Source organism: Eptatretus burgeri, chromosome 4, assembly GCF_056783735.1.
Source record: "Eptatretus burgeri isolate ZD-2024b chromosome 4, Ebu_testis_v1, whole genome shotgun sequence".
In the NCBI taxonomy this organism is placed as follows: domain Eukaryota; kingdom Metazoa; phylum Chordata; class Myxini; order Myxiniformes; family Myxinidae; genus Eptatretus; species Eptatretus burgeri.
This window is the reverse complement of record NC_140964.1, coordinates 1,649,247-1,668,600: the sequence shown is the minus strand read 5'-3', so window position 1 is coordinate 1,668,600 and position 19,354 is coordinate 1,649,247. Positions and strand designations below refer to the sequence as shown.

Here is a 19,354-nt window from a genome sequence, read left to right as displayed (position 1 = left end):
AATGCCTTCTTAAAGTCTAGATATACTATGTCCACTACCTCTCCCTCATCCACCCAATCAGACACTGCTTCATAGAACTATAAAATATTTGTTAAACAGGAACTACCTTTGGTAAACCCATGCTGATTACATTTAATTAGTTTGTATTTGTTTAAATGGTTCCTTGTCCGGTCTTTAATTAATGTCTCCAACACCTTCCCCACAACTGAAGTCAAACTAACAGGTCTTTAGTGTCCCAATTCTTCTCTGGATCCTTTCTTAAATAATGGTGTTACATTTTATGCATTATAAATAACATTATCTTCTTTCTCAATTAAGCATTTATGCAAAGGACTCAACACTGTATACTACCTACCCAGGAATCTTGTCTCCTCCTTCCCATGTCCACGGCAGTGCCACTCTCAATCAGGACCTAGAGAATGTGATTAACTGGAGAACGGACTGGCTTGTTACTTTCAACCAAAAAGATCCACTTGTTATCTGTGTTAAGTTCAAGATCACCTTGTTTTGCAACACTGTCTATCGATTCTTCACCTTTGCAGGAACTTCCTATTATCCGTCAGCTCAAATCTCAGCCGGGAAAAGTGCATCCCTGATATCGTGACGTGCTGCCATTCTGGTGGCACAGGAGTTGGCATCATCCCTGGAACCTCTCTCATCCGCCGCTCTGTTGCTTCTTTGAGCCTTTTTCTCCAGATATTACCAAGGAAGGTGCTCTGAGAGTTTCTCACTGGTTGTTCTACCTGAGCATACTTTCAGTCGCTCTACACGTTTGGCAGTTTCTTCCCATTCATACACGGTATCTGTCCTGAGGAGTAAGACCGAGTTATTCTTCTAGTTTTTTTTTTCCCCGCACTGCCTCCATCCTGCTTCCCCCTCAATCCCAACCTCCCTCAATGCAAAAGGAATGTCAATAGATTCCTTTATGTTTAAAATAGCTATACTTTCCTTTGTGTAGCCCCCAACTTGAGTGTCCTCTGGCTTTCTGGTGGGCAAAATCTCATTAAAAAAACAAAAACATAGCACAAGGTATACAAAAGAGATAAAAATGGAGAGATTAGGGAGAATCAAGTATGTATGTATGAAGGTGGGACTAAATTGATAATAAAACAAGCTGAATACCATGAATGACCCCGACGTTGAATGAAAGCTGATGACCAAATTATGTTGATACTTGTGCAGCCGATTACCAGCCAATACACACTGAATACCATGAATGATCGCGAGGTCAAATAAAAGCCGATTACTAAATGATGTCGATTATCCTTACCGAGCCGATTACCAAAGGCAACAAGATGGCGGCTATGCGTGATCCCCACCCCTTGTACGTCATGACATTCGATTTCTTCGATAAAATGAATGTATACAAATTCCTGTCAGCTTGACTACACAATGTAAGGTGACATTGCAGTTAAAGATGACAGAAACACAAATCTATCCATATCTTAACGAAGACATGTCCAAACGAACACATGCCCTTTATGCGTGACTGTTTAAACGGTGAAGACGGACTGACCACGTGCTTGGGCGTGGCCTAACTATGATTGACAGGAGCTCTGAAACACTGGAGCTGTGATTGGTTATTGATCTCGTAGACGGTCTGATGACCAATCTGACAACCGATCACAGCAATGACGTAAATGTGAGGAGGATGAGGAGGAGAAAACAATTTGAAAACCCCTCCTATTGACAGAGTCAAACGTCGGGGTTAGAAAAAAATGAACAGAAGGGGAGATGATGAAATTAACAGAATGCAGGGTGGTGAGGGACATGAGAAAGGAGGTTGGGAGGAGATGGGAGCAATAGGAGGGGAAGGAAGGTTAGGTGGCTGAAGATTCTGGGGACGAGGCGGTAGGAGGGTGGTGGAGGAACATGCTGGAGAGGGGTGCATACATAATAGCCCCCTCCCTATGAAGGAAGTAATAAATAATGAGAGCCTGCTTACTCCACTGCTCAACTTGCTGGTGGACAGGAAATGCTGCATTAGAAGAGAAGCATCAAGTCCTGTAGGGTTGTGAAGCTTGTGCAGGTCTTTCTTGTACTTCACCTGCAAATACACACATGTACCAGACCATGCCACTGGCTCTCTAGATGAGCAACACTCCTGAAGCTATTCAAACATAAGAATATAGTCTAGACTCTCGATACACGGCTGAGCAGAAATGAGTGTGAGGTCAGCAGATATTGCCCACAGCTCTCAAGCAGGAATAGGGTGGAATAGTTTTTAATCTGATTTCCTTAATTTATTTTTTTTAATGTTTTTCTGTTGAAGTTTGAATAAGAAACTCCAAATCAGTAGAGGTTGGTGGATGCCATCTGATGGTTGCAGTTGCAGAAGCAACAGTTGCTTTCCTTTGAGGAAAGTCATTTCATAATCATGGTGATCCTCTGTTGTCATGGATAAAAGTAGGAAAAGTGTGATTTTTTTTTATTCGACCTGAAGTCGAGGGAAGCGAGGTCGAGGATGTTTATTCCTGGTATGTGAAACACCTTGCAACCCATGCCTGCAGAAAAGATTTTTTTTTTGGAACGCCGGCCACATTTTCCATCCAATCATCATGTAATTTTGTTTAAAAATTCTCAATTGTTAAATTCGTTTTTTGCTTCCATGTTGAAAGTTTCATGTCGATGGCTTAAGTGGTTGCGGAGAAAACAAATTTAAAAGCAAATAAAGGTGAAAAGGGGAAGGCCTCGGCAGACGTTCCACAACATGGTCAAGGATGGTTGTGGACGCACATCCAGCCTATCGGTGGAATACAAAACGGGAACTTTTCAATCTGGCGGAGGTATGCGCTCGACCGAGTGCCGTTCGAGTTAAGTCTGAGATTGGCACGATAAATAACGTCTACAATGGGGAATTAACAACCCTACCACCAAAACTACTTTTATATATTCAACGGTCCCAATCACCATTTTCATGGGGTGGCTAGGTAACGTTTTTTGGCCCAAGCCTTTCACGAAGCTGCTGGACTGTCCTTACGCTTGATTAAAGGAGCCAGGAATTTGTGATTTGTTCAGGGTGGTGGCGATAAGTTGCCTACTCTTTGTGAAAGACACCGTGGCAATTTTAACATCCACTAACGACCAGTGCCAGCAGACGGGTCCTCCAGCTTAAGGTCCATCCAAGGGATGGCACACACATGAATGCCTTACCCTGCATTTGAAACACCAGGGTGACAGTTTATAGCTGCTTCAAGATTCAAACCGAGACGAGACAGCTGAGAGACGAGTGTATATACCGCTAAGCTATACTGCAGCCCACACTTTGAAGAATGAATGACTGCATTATAAGAAATAAAAAAGAAGGCAAAAATGCTGAACTAACTCCAAGTTATGTAGACACAGGAAAAGTTGGTGAAAGGGGAATGTGAGGAGACGATGCAGTCTGGACTATTTGACGACCTTCAAATCAAAAATGTTAATTTGAGGAAAAGAAAATGGGGTTCTCATGCATGGCTATGGGTAATTGTGCTACTTGTACTAAAGTTAGATGTACAAAATGAAGACAGCTCATGAAGGAGAGATTCTTTGGAAGCGTAGAGAAGAAGAACTTCAAATAACATCTCCTGAAGGATTAACGTGGAACACAATTTGATTGCCCCGATTTTGTTCAACAAACCAATCGGAAAACCAAAGAGCTCTCTGTTATTGATTGTGAATAATGCACAATCGTCTGTCGTCTCGCCCAAGGGATTTGAATGAAAAAGTAAATTCATTCTATGAATTAATTTAATATTATCACGAAAAGATCCACATTACGTGCACTGAAATCTAATGTTTATTTAATAAATCGTTTTGGAGTGTGGGTGCCAGAGGAGATGGAAAAGGTGTGTGTGTGTGTGGGGGCGGGGGGGAGATGTGGTTGAGAAAACAATCATCCCCCTCCACATACCCGAACCAAAACTCCTTTTCATTAAACGAGGCTGAGAGAGATTTATGTGGGAAATGGCATTTTCCGCCGGAGTAGAGAAATTCCAGCAGCTTCGCAGCCGCTGTGTTTGCACAGATCACCTGCTCATGCCTTTGACAAGAGCATGTCAAGACAGCCAAGCAAGTCAGACAGCATATGCATCCAACCTCCGAGCACCATTGCTCATGTGACCGTTCTTTCCACGCTGTTCTCACCTCACTGGCCAGCTGAGCTGCATTTTTTGCCGTCTGGAAGGCTTCGCTCTCGTTCGCACTGAAGTGCGGCCTCTTTCCTTTAACTTCCTTTTCAAAGCGTTCTCGATACTTAACCTGAAACAGATGACATGAAAAACAGAAATGTGTTGTTTTTGGAAATGTTCTTGGGGTCTAAAGCTAAATTCCTTAAGGAGATGTCAGACATGACTATATGCTGCGGTCACTATTGGGTGGGCAAAGCAAATCCGGAAATTGTGGGACGACGTTGAAGCAAACTGTCGTGGTCACACCCGGGTTAAAAATTCTTCCTTCATGAAAATGACAGCCCAGATGGAAGCCATTTTGAAGTTGACCTTTTTTTTTCCATCCACTTGCCTATTGCTGTGAAATTTGTAGTTTTCTTACCGTGCTTGCCAGGACAGCTGCCTGTTGTAGCTGTTTCTGCAATGGCGTGTTATACATCGCGGCTCCATGACTTCGCTGCCTGACCTTCTCTTTCGTGTATTCCAACTGCAAATGACCAGTCATCCCAACTTGTAAATTCCACTGAGGAATGCACCATACGGCTACCTGAAATGTCAGAGATGTCCTGCTATTGACGTTACCTGACTCGCCATTTTGTAAACTTCCTTGGCGTGCTCGATATCCGGTCGCTTGGCCATTTCCACAATGTAAGTGGATTCTGCCTTCGCCTTTGCCTTGTAGTCGATCTGTGTCGAGCAGGAGCACAGGGACACAGCACAAATGAGACTAGATATCTGCGATCACAAAGCGATTGCCAAGGGTAAGCCTCCCCCGGGATCCACCATCCAATGATGGCCATATTCTTTTTGGACCACCATATGACCTTGAGCTTCATTCAGGGAGAGAGTGTAAATTAAGATAAATGTGTAGCACCCATCTATCTATAAACACATCATGAAAATTGGAGGAAAATTATTCAAGTTATGTATGATCAAATAGGTTTTGTTAATGAGGTCACAATCTGAAAAAAGTAGGTCAAGGACACGAAACAAATATCAGGTGCACAACTTCAGTGCAGTACACAATTATGATGCAATAACATCTTGGAAGGCCAAGCGGTCATTGGGATTCCACATTGGCAAAATTGAGCAATGACAAAAAAAAAGTGTTATTTTTTTTCAGACCGCCATTTGACCTTGACCTTTAACTCGGAGGGCTATAATGTAAATTAAGTGTAAATTTGCCTTACTCTCAGCTATCTATAAAGCACAATTACGTTCTGATCAGCCAAACATTGGTCGAGTTATGGTGAAAATGTCTACAATTGGGTCATGACCTTAAAAATTAAGTCCAGGTCAAAAGAAATTACGTAAACCGGGCATACTTGTTATTCCCATTGTTGATTCTAAATTTAATTCCGAAAGACCCAGCCAGCTCTGAGGTACAGCTCAGAAATTTGGAGTAAAGGAAGGAAAACAAACCTAAATGGTGGTTTCGTACTTCTCAGGATCTCAGAAACTTGGGGTACCATTAAAAACTAGGGGCACTAGTTGTAGAAACAAACCCTACAAGAGGTATTATCCTGCTCTTATCCTACGAGTTCAGTGTGCCCAGTGGCTGCCAAAAAAAATGTGGGATTTCAAAATTTGAATGCAGTTCAAGCTATCAAACTAATTAGGGTGCTCAGATTGTATGGTATCAACATTATAAGCAGCAAACATCCTATATCCACCTATTTCAATGAAAAAATATACATAATAACTACTACATGAAGCAATATAGTGTCTGTATGGTTACATCATCTTACTTAGTACATGTATAGCCTATGGTTGCATAAATATCATGTATACCTCATGATAAGGTTAGCATTGATGAAAGCCTTTATACTATTGTACCTGTTTCAGTATATAACAGTATATGTAATCTTAATTAAAATGCACAAATTCAGGAGTGTACACGATGCAAATATAACAGATATTAATATTGGACTTTCAAAACACTTTAGTTTTTTTATTATTTAAGATGTTATAACTCAAACTGGTTACATTCTAGAGTACAACTATCAGTGCCAAGTGGGCTTTAGAACATAAAATATAAACAGTATTACTATTATGGAGAACAAAATCATAAAATCATTTCCCTAGCATTGAATTATATATAACATGTGAAAATAAATCTGTCTTACTTCGGTGAGGGCTTTCATGCTACAAAGTGAAAATAGCCCTATTCATATGCAAAAGAACATAATATATAAATGTGATACCATACATGATGCCAGGTTCAATGGCCGAACAAAGCAAAGTAATCATAGCACCCATGAAAAAAACTTTATTACAATGAAACTTATTTACATGGTTTATGATTTAACAGGTTAACTCCTTCAAACATATAATACATTAGGACTGTTTCCATTTATTTCCCATCACCACTAACACCATCACCCTGACCTGAGAGGCAGATCACACTGATCACCCACATTACAATTTTCTTTTTCTACACTGAGACAGTTTTTTTTTCCAATTTTTCCAAGCTGGAATTGGTTTGTGACAGCTTATTATGTCCTGATTCAAGGAGGGCCTGAGCTGCACAAATTTCTCCCATTCTTTGAGATTTTGATGCCAGAGCTTTCTTCAGACGTTCATTCGCTTCAGCCACAAGTTTATCAGCTGTTTTCAGGTCTAGTTGAAGTCTGTCCTTCTGTTCCCTGAGTTTTTTCTCCTCAGTCTTTTGGAGCTCCATCTGATCCTTTGCTTTTTGCTGCTCTTTTTCTTCAGCTTCTTTTTTTAGCTTCTGTTTCTCCATCTCCTGTTTTGCATCTTTATCTGCTTTGTATTTCCTGTGTGCTTGGCGCACACTCTCCAGCATCGATTTGGTAACTGGAACTTGGCATGGTTCACCCTTTCCATTATGGATCACTGCATCTTTTATGGTACTCAAACCATTCACAGCATTTTCACTCAGATGTGTTCTCTGTGAAGTGACTGTATATTTTTTCAGTGAAAAACCCCTTTCAACATCAGCCTGTCCATGTGATATGGCCAAAACAACTTTCACAAACTGTCCAAGAATGGGGTACTTCTCTTTGCCAGTAGAGGTCTTCACATCCAACACTCTGGCCCAATATCTATCAACTCTCTGATATGAGCCTCCTTCCTCCATGAACCAGGATTCATTGATTTCATTCTCAGCCTGGTAAAGCATCCATTCATCACCAATTTGATCGATGTCTTTATCAGAAAAGATATGAGGAAATTTCCGGGCAGCTGCTTTGATAGAATCCATTGATTTCTCCTGCTGTCTCATCAGTGGATGTAAGAAATGTAATCACCTCAGCAGAGAATTGTCCAGTGGAAGGCGATTAATCAAATGCTTTGCTACAGCAGCATATGCATCCTTGACATCTGAGAAGAAACCAACTTTATCCAATGGAGTGATGTTCTTCTTTGGCAGAAGCTGTCTTGATGATTCACCAATGGCAATGCGGTCATTAGATAACATCAGGTGCTTCTTCATAATGTCAGTATCAACCAAATCTTGGCCTTCTTTGTCTTTTATGACTTCACATTTCAGAAATTTCTTCAGTATGTTCTTCAAGAGATCTGAGAGCTCTGAATAAAGGACATGTATGAGTGGCTCTTGAGACTGGAAAAGAGTGAGGAACCCATTAAATGCACTGGTAAGGTACTGCAAGAAGTGCAATCTCAGCAGGGTCAGGTCACACAGCTGTTTTCTAACGTCTTTGTATCTCTGACTAGAGATAAGCAGCTTCACATTTTCTTTTGGGAGGAAGACAGTGAAGTACTCAACCAAACTTTTCCATTGCTCTATCACTCTTTCCAATACAGGGCCAATGCTCAACCATCGGTTGCTAACATAGCGTAGAAGAACATGGTTCTCCACCTCCATCAAAGCTTGAATTTGGGAGTAGTCCTCTTTCCGTGATGCCGTTTGATGGAAGAACTTGAAAAGCTGATCAAGAAAACTGTCTATGCCCCACGATTCTAGAACACCCATTACTTTTCCAAATGCATTTTGTACTGTGTGTATGTTGCATGATCCTACATCAACAAGCCCACGGGAACCTGCAGCCTTGCAGTCTGCATCCATTTTTTCCCATAATGCTTTGTTTACATTGGTCCATCCATTCCCAGCATAATCATGTTTTTTAAATCAAGACCATCTTCTTCCAATGCGTCTGAAAGGATGTCCCTCAGAATTTGAGCTGTTGCATGACCCAACATCTTTGACTTCAGGTAGCGTGTGTCAACCAATCCATCATTCCAAAAACGAATATGGATATCTAGTTGCTTTTTCATCTGGTCATTAGTAGTTTCATCTAACAAGATGGCATAAAATGTAGAAGTGTTCCTAATCTTTGTAACAAGATCTTCATGAAAGAAAGAACCAAGTTCATGTGAGACTACATATGAGAAGTTTCACATCCCTTGCAACATCACTGTCGGCGAACATTTCTTGAAATGTTTCAGCTATCTTATCACGTGATCTGAAAGATAAATTGTCTTGTGAAACTTTCATGACCCATATAGCTTCTGCTTTTGTAACTTTGTCCCGGTGTGAAAGAGTCCATTTTTTTGGATGCTCCAGAGGTTGATGCTTGTGACAAATATACCCCACCTGACCCAATTTTCAGCTTTGACTGTCCAGATGCAATTGCAGTTTTAGCCACTCTAATATGCTTTGTCCCTTCATCATGTCTTTGCAGTTGATAAACACCACCATTGCTAATATCAATGTCTTTCTTGCATAACGCACAATGAGCTTCCTGGTCCGATTTCTTTTGTACCCACTGGCTAAGTGCATGCCCATTCTTGTCCACACTACTCATCCAATTTTCATAAAATTTTGTTGTATGTCGTGGCATTTTGATGAATTAATAATATGTTCTCTTGCTTGTAAAACAGATTCTACAGCTACACCTGTAAGCAGGAAAGGAAATAGGTTAAGGAATTGTACATACATGTATATGCCTAGCAACAATCCAATATACATGTACCATGAAAGGGGGAAAAAAAAAAACACCTTATATGCAAGTTAAATTGTTGTCAATGTTAACATTACATGTACCAGCATTACCAGTATTCCAAATAAGTACCTCAAATGGTACATCTTTTAATAGCCATTTATAAATACGCAATCACAATACGGTGTTGTCTTACACTTTCAGCAATAAAAAACCATCACAGACACGGTGAACATGATGATGAAGAGAAATGTGTTATTTTATAATAACCATGATATCCATCAATTAAATTATTTATATTTATTACCACAGCAGAAAGATTGAAAGTGCATTAAATGACACCGAAGAAAATGCTCCAGAGGCCAGGGGTGCAAAACCCTATCAGATTTTTGGGCTTAACAATGCTAAAAAAATCTGCTGTGGCCATTACAATTTTTAAAGGTTTGACAAAAATGTGGGAAATGTGGGATTTTTTTCAAAAATGTGAGACACTTTTGCAAAATGTGGGAAATGTGGGACCACTGGGCACCCTGCGAGTTGACTCAGCCTGTCATCCTTCCGAGGTCAGCAAAATAAGTACCAGTGTACTGGAAGAGGGGCACAGAATCAGCGGCACAACCACGCTTCCAAGACATGATAGCTACCCGGCAGCCAAGCTGCCATACGCAAGAACAGAACACTATATTTTATATGGGAGGACGACCATGTTAATAAGAAACAGGTACATAAAACCCACACAGCTCACTAATGACCTTCAGAGGGGACGTAATATGCCTGCCTGGTATGATCTCGTTTAAATGTGATACCAGTCTACACTTCATGTTTGACTATTAAATGCTGTTCGAAGTCGATTTGGGCACTAAAATGCTAACTAGGAAACAGGAGCACTCCCTACATTTTCCTCACCCAATAATAAATGTACACAATCGTAGCAATGTAGTGACCGCAATGATAATATAGTAACCCATCTGATGTTGTACCACACACGAAGCGGTCTGTGTGGAGGAACGTACATTGCTCACAAGTTTGGTCACTTGCACAGCCTTACTGATGTCAGGCCTGTTGGGAAGCATCTTGTACGCCATGCTGTCCTTAGCCTTCCTTTTATAAGCGACCTGAGAGGACGGACACAGAAGCCATTCATGGGAGCTTGGCAAAGAAACAGTTTACACCGAGTTAATGTCTATGAAGGACAATCGAGAAACAAGATGCGCCACATCAGGGCAATCATGACAAAATATTATCGCTTGTTCCGATGGAACACTGTTAATAATATTTTACTACTATCTGAACTTTAAAAGTTTGTTTTAAAAAGAGCATTTACCAAATACATTTTTGTAGCCGAAACATGACGGAACCCACTCGATGGAGGTATTGTGGATACTCTTACATTAATGATGAGGCGGAAACAAGGGACCACAACAATTGCATTTTACGGTTGTAAATGGCAGGGCGTCGGCGAGTACGGGCCGCGTGCGGACCGAAATCGCCCGACCTCCCATTTCAAGGTATCACTGTATTCGGGCGTGCAGCTGCCTCGGTGCGTGCGGTTATTCTCACATTGCTCTGAAATGCGTTGACTTCCTGAGAGTGTTTCACGTCCGGGGGCTCGGGCATTTTGCTGTAGTGAGACTTGCCTTTCTCCTTTTCAAATTGCTTCTTGTACAGTTTCTGAATGTGGGCCAACAAAGCAAAGGCGATGACAACATTGCAACGGAATCCTTTAATCCATCCACTCACACATCCATCGATTCGTTACAACTTCTACAAATTGGGAAGTCCAAGGGAATAATGATACGGTCGTTATCGAGAGTGTTTCTTTAGTGGTAGTTTGTTCCCCTTTATTGCGTTGTTCGTTTCTGTTTACTCACCACACTCTGGAGATCAGAAACCTCTTTGGCAAGGACAGTATCGATGGTCTGAGGCATTTCTGAGTACAAGGTATGTGGCAAAGCCTTCTTCGTACGTTCTTTATAAATTATCTGAAAAAGATGCCGGAAGCACGTTTACAAATCAAAACTTTTCCCGTACGTTGTCGATTAATGATCAGTAAGCTTAACCCCCATGTACAATCCATTAGTTTGTCTTTCAACATGGCTGAGAGCTCATTACTGAGCAGCAAACAGATGAAGGGACTTTGGTGTGAAGTGCGTTGTACTCACGTCCGAAGCCAGGATACGAGCATTCTTTACACACTTGTTTTGAGGTGTGTCCAGCACAGTTGTGTACTTTCCCTTCAGCTGGTCATAGACTTCTTTGTACTTTATCTGACCACAAGTACATGCATCGAAAAAGTTAGAAACTACAATTACATCTCCAACAGGGGTATGATTGTCAATGTCATGCTCTTGTGTTACACCTGCTGCTCGGTCCTTTTTACACGTCATGATGTTGTACTGATGCATCCTGTGCACGACAAAGTCGTTGGGAAACACCGGTGTACTTTGACAAGAATTACAAGAACATTGGTCTACAATGGACAGTAAACAGGACTCAACTTGGGTCCCCAACACCATGAGCCAATAGTTCAGATAGAAATTCTGAACAGGCCATACTTATAGTGTCAACATAGTTAAAACATGAAAACTATCACCGTTTCCAAAATTACCACTGTAATAGTAAAAATAGGACCACAGGACCTGTAGCTTATTATCTGGGCCCTGGTCTAATGTTGTAACCCAACTTTGGAAGCATTCTGACAGGTGGATCTGAAAAGGAAGATTTTTGAAGGAATTTACACGATTTTCCCAAAGATTTACAAAGTCCACCATTTTGACACACTTGCGGTCACGTGATCGGCATGACCTCCACAATTTATCATCCCTACCCTCGCCTAATGTGTAATCAAAATTTGGGAGCATTCTGACTGGTGGGTCTGGAGAAGATTTTTGAAGAATTTTACGAAATCAGCCATTTTGACCTATTTAAAGTCATGTGATCGGAACTAGCTTTGCAATTCCTGTTACCAGTCAGGAGAGGAACGTCGATGCCAAATTTCAGCCGGATCGGCCTAGCGGTTTGGCCGGAGAAGTCAAAATAGGAGACGGACAGACAGACGGTGCATGATGGATGACAATATCTCATCTGGAAGTTAAATTCCAGAAGCGTAAAAAAAAGATTTTAAAATGTGAAAAACAGAAGAAAGTATTAAAAAAATTATTTTAAAAAGGAGACTGCTGCCCTGAGAGCACTCACATTGCTTGCCAGTTCGTGACGGTGCTTTGCCAATTCAGTGCTTATGTCTGAAACCACTGATAACTTGCAGCCTTTGAGCATCTCTCGGTCCAGACAGTATTCCACCTGCAAAAAGCACACAGGCATAACCTCAGGTAAAGCTTTGACGATCTTCATATCTCTTACTGGTCACAGTGTAAGGAGATGAGCACCCACGTCGCTCAGCTGAAGGCCTGTCAGTACAGCCCGTGCAATATCAGGGCGGTCTGCTATAGAATGCCATTGACTCTTTGTCTTCTCGTGCTCTGCCCGGTATGTCCGCTGGTTTGGGGGGGCGGGGGGGGGGGAGGAAATAAAAATTCAAATACTAATACATCTGGTGTGAGAAGATGGCTGACCTGTATTCATTCAACAAAAACTATGACTTACTGCACACTGAGCTTGGTACGCTGCCTTGGCGGTCTTGAAAGGCACAGCATCTGCAGGGACATTGCATTGGCTCTTGGTCTTCTCGTAGGCCTTTGTGTACTTTTGCTAGAACAGCACATGCACGCACCAACATTAGCCATGCGCACTTGAACACCTCGTTTCCCCCCGCCGACTAACCCCGCACAACCACCAACCACACCAACCCAATACCCTTTTTGTGTACAAAAATCTATTCATGAGATGCTTAACGTTCACCGAGCTTAACTTCAGAGTTCAAAAACTCCACTAAATGGTTGAGGCTTCATATTCAAGCTCATGATTAATGGTAAAAACATATTCACAAGCTCTCTGTGTGTGCCAATAGAATTGAGCTCTACCCATTGTTGGACATTATCACTTCAATGGAAAATGTTTTGAGTGAGCAGGACGCCGGTGGTGGGGGAAAGGTGGGAATTCTTTCACTATTACACAGCAGTCTCCTGGTAAACAGCAGATTAACTTCTGCACATCATATTCAGCAAAGCAGGCGTCATTCTAAACAAACTATCTGTCAAAGTCGCATTCTTCTTCTTCCTAAGTCAGCTCTTGGGACAAACTCGGAAGACTGATCCTCAAGCTCAATCGGGCATTGCTTTGGGCAACGGCTAGAACTTACCGGGCTGATGCGTTCTCCGACAGCCTTGATGTGGCGGTAATAAGGGGAGTCGTATACTGTGGTGTAACCAGCTTTCTTGCTTTGGTTGTATTCTGCTTTGTACACGATCTAAAGACCACGAGAGGGGAAAAGCAAACTCGATGATGGCAATTACACGAAATGCTATGGACAGCTAATGTTGCTCATGCTGTACTTACGTCACTGATGAGTTTGGTCACAGCTTCGACATGTTTGATGGTCGGAGTTTCAAACACTGGTGTGTAGTTCTTCTTCAGCCTTTCATACTCCCTTTTATATACCAGCTGGTTCAGTGAACGGAAAAGAGGTGATAATGGAGAAAGAGCACGAAGTAAATCGTTCAAACTCGACGCATCGCAACAGCACTTTTCTTCTTTCTCAATATTCTCCGTCCCAAATGTGTTGAGCATTTGTGACTCGAATAAAGTCTCACCTGGCTGATCAGATCTTGTGCTTTCTTCGCCATTACGTTTCTTGGTTCATCCAGTACAGGTGTAAACTTGCTTTTTGTCTTTTCATAACACTCTTTGTACTTGTGCTGCAAAAACCAAGCACCAAGGGAGAGGTGACGATTAAAAACAACAACAAACATGCAAAAGCAAGTCGTATTGTGTTGTGCACAAACTTTGGCACCGCTACTTCTTTAGCGGCCGCAATTATTCCCACATTTTGGAGTCGGCCGGGGGGGGGGGGAGGGGGAGGTTTTTGGGCCAAAGTCTTTTGTGAACCGGATGGCCAGTCCCGACATTTGACTTCCAGCAACTTGGGCAGGAATTTGTAATTTGTTCGGGGTGCCATAACTCATCTGCTCTTTGATGTCCATCAGCTAATGATAGCTGACATGACACCCGGCTTAACGTCCATCTGAGGGACGACATACTTTGTGATTCAACACCCTATCTGTGAAAAGCACCAATGCAACAGTTTATAGTCGAGTTGGGGATCAAACCCAGACTTGACAACTCAAAGGCCCCTTAACAAACTTTCCAAGCTGGTCTTTTATTCATATCTGTTGAGATGGGGGCAGCTGGGGTATATTCCATTAGCAATGAGCTTGCTATCACTTGCCAAGCCAGCCGTTTCTTCTCAACCGTTTTGTTGGCGTGCTTGTTTGAGTGCTTGAGCCACTTGGCGAGCGCTTTACAAGCTCATTGGTAATGGAACATCGCACAGTGGTGGCAAAATAAGCCGTCACAAAAATTGTTAATTGGCAACTACTCATATTAAAATAAACCACTGGAAGAATGAAAAAAGCACATTCGCAGATCGTACCGGGCTGATCAGAATGGCAACTTCTCTGGCGAGGTTCATTTGGGGATTGTCCGCCGTGTACGTGAAATTGCCTCGGCTCTTCTCAAAGGATTCTCGATATTTCGCCTGTTTCAGTGCATGGAAATGATATGTACGTTTAGGATGATGAACACAAAGTTACTCAAATCAATGTGGGCAGAGGGAACCTCACCGGACTGAGAATGTCCATGGCTCGACGGGCGTGCAACACCGCCACGCTTTCGTACGGGTTATAACCCACCCCGCGGAGCCAGTTCAGGTCGTCCTTGTAGATTACCTGTCGAAACAAAACAACAGATTGCGGAGACACGACAGCCATTGCCATTAATGTGCACTATTTGAAAAAAAATAAATAATCAACTCATCGGTACATCTTCCATGACCTGGTCAAATCTGGAAATGTAAAATCACGAACATTACAAATGATATCGAAACAGATGAGGTGAGTGATGGGGGGTGCTTATAATACATCGAATAAAGAGAGAAAGAACAGAGTGATGAACTTGATGATAATAATGACGGTGAGGCCAATTACTAATGGGCCATCTATTGATTACACAGGCAATGCGGCGAAGTCCTGAATTGAGGAAATAAAATTTAGAAAAAGAACCGAAGAGGATGATGAGGGAGGACGGGGAGGTGGTGGGAGTGAAAGAAGATAAAAAAAAAAAAAGTTTGGAAGACATCGGGACAAGGAGTCTAAATTCTGCCGTATTCGCATATGTAATAAGTAGATGGTCCCAAATGACAGTCAATCCCATTTTATATCGATCTCAATAAGTACCATCAGTTTTGTAATCTTATGCTATTCAGTCATGAAAAAAAATCTCTTACATCACTGATGCAATCTGTAGCCAGTCTGTGATGCACGAACTGTGGATGGTCTGCGATGAAATGCCATCCTCCTCCTTGTTCCTTGTACAACTTCTTGTAATTAACCTACACCACCAGGTCATAGGGCATTGGGGGGAGGGGGGGGTCCTGTATGGTTATGTGACTTGTACCGAGAACATTTTCGAGGAAGTAAGTACTCGTGTGAACTGCGAGACTTGGCTGCTAAGTGTTGGGAAAGTAAACAAGTTAACTATTTGTGCATTGCCAAAATCAGAGACGAGCTACATGATAGCCTTCAAATGTAGCTCTATGATGTCTACATCCGACAGGGCGGACGGACGGCCCAAAGATGCAAAAGGGTCATTTGGCATTGGCTTAGAAACGGAGGCTCTGAACAAAAGTAGAAGCCAGACATTCACAATTAATGATCACTCACATCACTGATGGTGTCTGTCACGTGGCGATGGTGGACGATGGGTTGTGCATCATATGGCATGTGGTGATGTCCCTTTTGCATGTTGTAGGCCTTTTTGTACAGCACCTTGATGAGGGAACATCGACATTTACTAGCCGTGACTTACACATCTGTACGATGAACGCCCATGACTAACGTGGGCAACGTATTCCATTCGAGCAAACACCAAACTAGCTTACATCACTCGCGAGGTGATTTGCTTTCATGGCGCGCAGAAGGAATGGTGTGTCGGGCACCGTGATGTACTTCATCTTCTGCATCTCGTAATTTTCGACGTACTTGCGCTGAAAGAAAGCACGGCCAAGTCACAAAACCGAGCAGATATAAAATGTGGAAGCAATGAGAGCCCGTCAAATTTGTCGGACCGAAAGTAACACCACGCAGAAAGACTTGCCTTGTTGATGAGATCACTCGACATTTTCGCACGGATGAAAACCGGAGCATCAGGAACCAAGGTAAACTGATTCATGTCCTTTATGGCAAGGTCACTGTACAAGTACTACAAGAGAAAAATGAGAGAAAGACAAACGGTCAGTCGGTATTCCATGAGAGTATTTCAAATGGACAATATGAGAACGACGCAAAAACACGAATTCCTCCTTCGATTTACAAACGACATGGCAATTTACATTTACCTTGCTTTGCTGCTGCTGTGCTTTCTTGGCTTGTATGATGACTGGCGTTTCCAGCACCGGGGTGTACCGAGTCTTCACGATGTTTCCATGAGCACGGTAGTAAAGCTACGCCAAGGGAAACGGAGATGATTCAGCTAAGAATACACCTGTCCGATGTTTAAACACCTGGTGGCTCACCTGGTACTTTGACAACAAAAGAACATTTGTACCTGGCCTGAATCTAATGAGAAGAGAAACGTCGATCAATAATTACTTTGCTAACAATCTTCAATTCACTTTCAAAAGGTTATTCTTTTTAACACAACTAAGATGGCTGCTATATATTTTAAGTTGAAATAGGACACCTTCCTTGATAGATCTGTGTGTTGTTGTTGTTGATTATCATCTCCATATGCGTGTTTCAGAAGGTAGAACTGAGTCCTACCAGGTCTCAAAGCATCCACCTCCGCCAGTGTGTGTGCGTGCATGATATATGCACACAGTGCACTTAAATCAATGCCAAGCTTTCTCAAATCAAATCACGATTTCAAACAATAATTTGTCATAATATTGAAGATGTGTATCCATGTTTTTCAATTTATTCTGGTTATTATTGACTGACACTTTGTCTTAACAGAACAAATGAAGGGTGAATACAATTGAGAGAAAGATATAATTTTTGTGAGCAGTCTGATTATGCTCTGGAGTGCATTACAAAACTGTTGGGAAAAGATTCACTCAGAACATAATCCATAAACTAATGAAATCGTTCCCAAATGGGATTGAGGAAGTTCTCAAGGCAAAAGGGGGTCACACTGATTTAATTATTGATTATACGTAAAGACGGATTTGATTTTTCCGACTATAATAAGTTCGTGTGTGCGAATGTATATATATATGTATATACAGTGCTCAGCATAAATGAGTACACCCCGACAGATTTGTCAGAAAACCTTCAGTTTCCTTTCAGAATCCACATTTTCTATGGGATACTTTTCTACAAAATACTCCCACAAATGTGGCCCATTGATTGCAAACAAGATTTATTAATTTGCACACACAAAAAAGGAATTCTCCTAACAAATTCATTAAAGACCATGTTGCAAAAATGAGTACACCCCAATGAAAGTCTTAGGAGCAAAGCTAAATTTTAGACTACAAAATTCTAATTAACAATAATTCAACCACAGGTGAGTCTAATTATTCATTAAACAGGTGTCCAGCAGACAGTTGACGATAAAAGGGTGTTACTTAACAAAGAAAACCCCTTCCCATTTCATGCTGTCAGCAATGGCACCACACGGAAGAGAAATGTCACAAGACCTGAGAAAGAAAATAATTTCTTTACACAAGGAAGGTGAAGGCTACAAGAAGATCAGCAAAGCTTTACTCATCAGTCAGAATACGATAGCAAAAGTGATACAAAAATTTAACAAATATGGAACTGCAACCATCTCACAGAGACGTACAGGCCGTCCACGGAAGTTAACACCTCGACAGGAGCGTCTTCTGATGAGAAGGGCTGAAGAAAATCGCCATGCAAGTTCTCTGCACTTAGCGAAAGAAGTAGAAAGCCAAACTGGGGTGACTGTTTCCCGTGACACAATACGGCGTACACTGCAGAGGAATGGCATGCATGGGTGTCGTCCACGAAGGAAGTCTCTCCTTAGGCCGAGGTCACATTTGCTCTACGGCGAGGATACGGCGGCCGTACGCCCTCTGAATTGACAGAAACGTGTGGCGACCGCAGAGAAACTGAGGTGACCTCAGGGAGGCCCTGCGCCGTTTGGCTATATTTTACAGGCCGTAGGGTCGCTGTGGAATTATAGCGCGGAGTTATAACTTTTTTTCATTTCTACGTTCGCCAAAGCAATTCGACAAGCCAAGCTATGACGTAGATGTGTTCCACGTCGACCGTACTTAGGGCGTACGGTGGGCTTGCGTTATTCGTGCGGCTGCCGTAAGCTCTTCTCAATGAAAAATGAATTTTCCCAACCCCCAAAAAATTACGGCGGCCGCACTATTTCCACGGTCGCCGTACGGTGGCCTTGCGATCTGTGTGACTACCTGCAGGCAACGCAGGGTCGACGCACGGTTCCCTTACACCAGCCGTGCACCTACGTACGGCCTCCGTGGCAGTCTGCGTCCTCCGTGCATCCTCCGTGCGCTACCGCTAGAGATCGGAGTAGAGGTGTTTGCCTATACACAGTGGTGCCCCCAGAATCCCAAATTAATTCGTTCCAGGAGGCTGTTCGGATTGCAAAAAGTTCGGATTCCAAAAATATTTTCCCAATAAGAAAGTGAATTCATCCATTCGTGGACCCAAAGAAAACCCACTTTCAAGACACTTTAAACTGAAATTCCCCATGTTTAAAGTAAAATAAGATGAGTAAATGACCTTCTGTGGCGGTGTATTGTATGTAAACTGGTACAATCACCACATCCAAAGGTCCACACAGGCTCGAGCTCCGGCCTGGGTTCCGATCGCTTGCGCACTCTGCGAGAGCGCTGCCCCCAGGGCAGCTCATCAAACATGATGCCCCCAGAACCACAATCACTTTCATCAAACGCATCAGGCTGACGTAATCATGGATATTCCAAATTACAACTGGTTTTGCTGTGAAATTCAATCCTTGCCCGACACTCCGTCACAGCACGTGATCGGATTGCTTTTTACTTACGAAATCTAAAGATTTCGTAAGTATATTGATGACTTCCGTTTCTGTTTGTTTGTTTGTTTGTTTGTAGGCACGATAACTCGAGAACGGAAGAAGCTACCAATGTCAAATTACACC

General features: G+C 42.3%; 1 protein-coding gene across 5 annotated transcripts in view; it reads right to left on the bottom strand.

Moving 5' to 3' along the window:
• LOC147027319 (nebulin-like) overlaps positions 1-19,354 on the bottom strand; it is a 247,279-nt gene that overhangs the window by 37,796 nt on the left and 190,129 nt on the right. For all 5 annotated transcript variants that reach the window (XM_085876653.1, XM_085876654.1, XM_085876655.1 and 2 more), the window contains 21 exons: positions 16,581-16,685; positions 16,340-16,444; positions 16,125-16,229; positions 15,907-16,011; positions 15,471-15,575; positions 14,809-14,913; positions 14,619-14,723; positions 13,780-13,884; positions 13,526-13,630; positions 13,329-13,436; positions 12,674-12,778; positions 12,461-12,565; positions 12,266-12,370; positions 11,233-11,337; positions 10,942-11,052; positions 10,631-10,741; positions 10,084-10,185; positions 4,731-4,835; positions 4,531-4,635; positions 4,126-4,239; positions 1,946-2,047 (listed from right to left, as the gene is read on the bottom strand). In XM_085876653.1, coding sequence (XP_085732779.1) covers positions 1,946-2,047; positions 4,126-4,239; positions 4,531-4,635; positions 4,731-4,835; positions 10,084-10,185; positions 10,631-10,741; positions 10,942-11,052; positions 11,233-11,337; positions 12,266-12,370; positions 12,461-12,565; positions 12,674-12,778; positions 13,329-13,436; positions 13,526-13,630; positions 13,780-13,884; positions 14,619-14,723; positions 14,809-14,913; positions 15,471-15,575; positions 15,907-16,011; positions 16,125-16,229; positions 16,340-16,444; positions 16,581-16,685 — 2,223 coding nt within the window. The remainder of the gene's footprint in view (positions 1-1,945; positions 2,048-4,125; positions 4,240-4,530; positions 4,636-4,730; positions 4,836-10,083; positions 10,186-10,630; positions 10,742-10,941; positions 11,053-11,232; positions 11,338-12,265; positions 12,371-12,460; positions 12,566-12,673; positions 12,779-13,328; positions 13,437-13,525; positions 13,631-13,779; positions 13,885-14,618; positions 14,724-14,808; positions 14,914-15,470; positions 15,576-15,906; positions 16,012-16,124; positions 16,230-16,339; positions 16,445-16,580; positions 16,686-19,354) is intronic.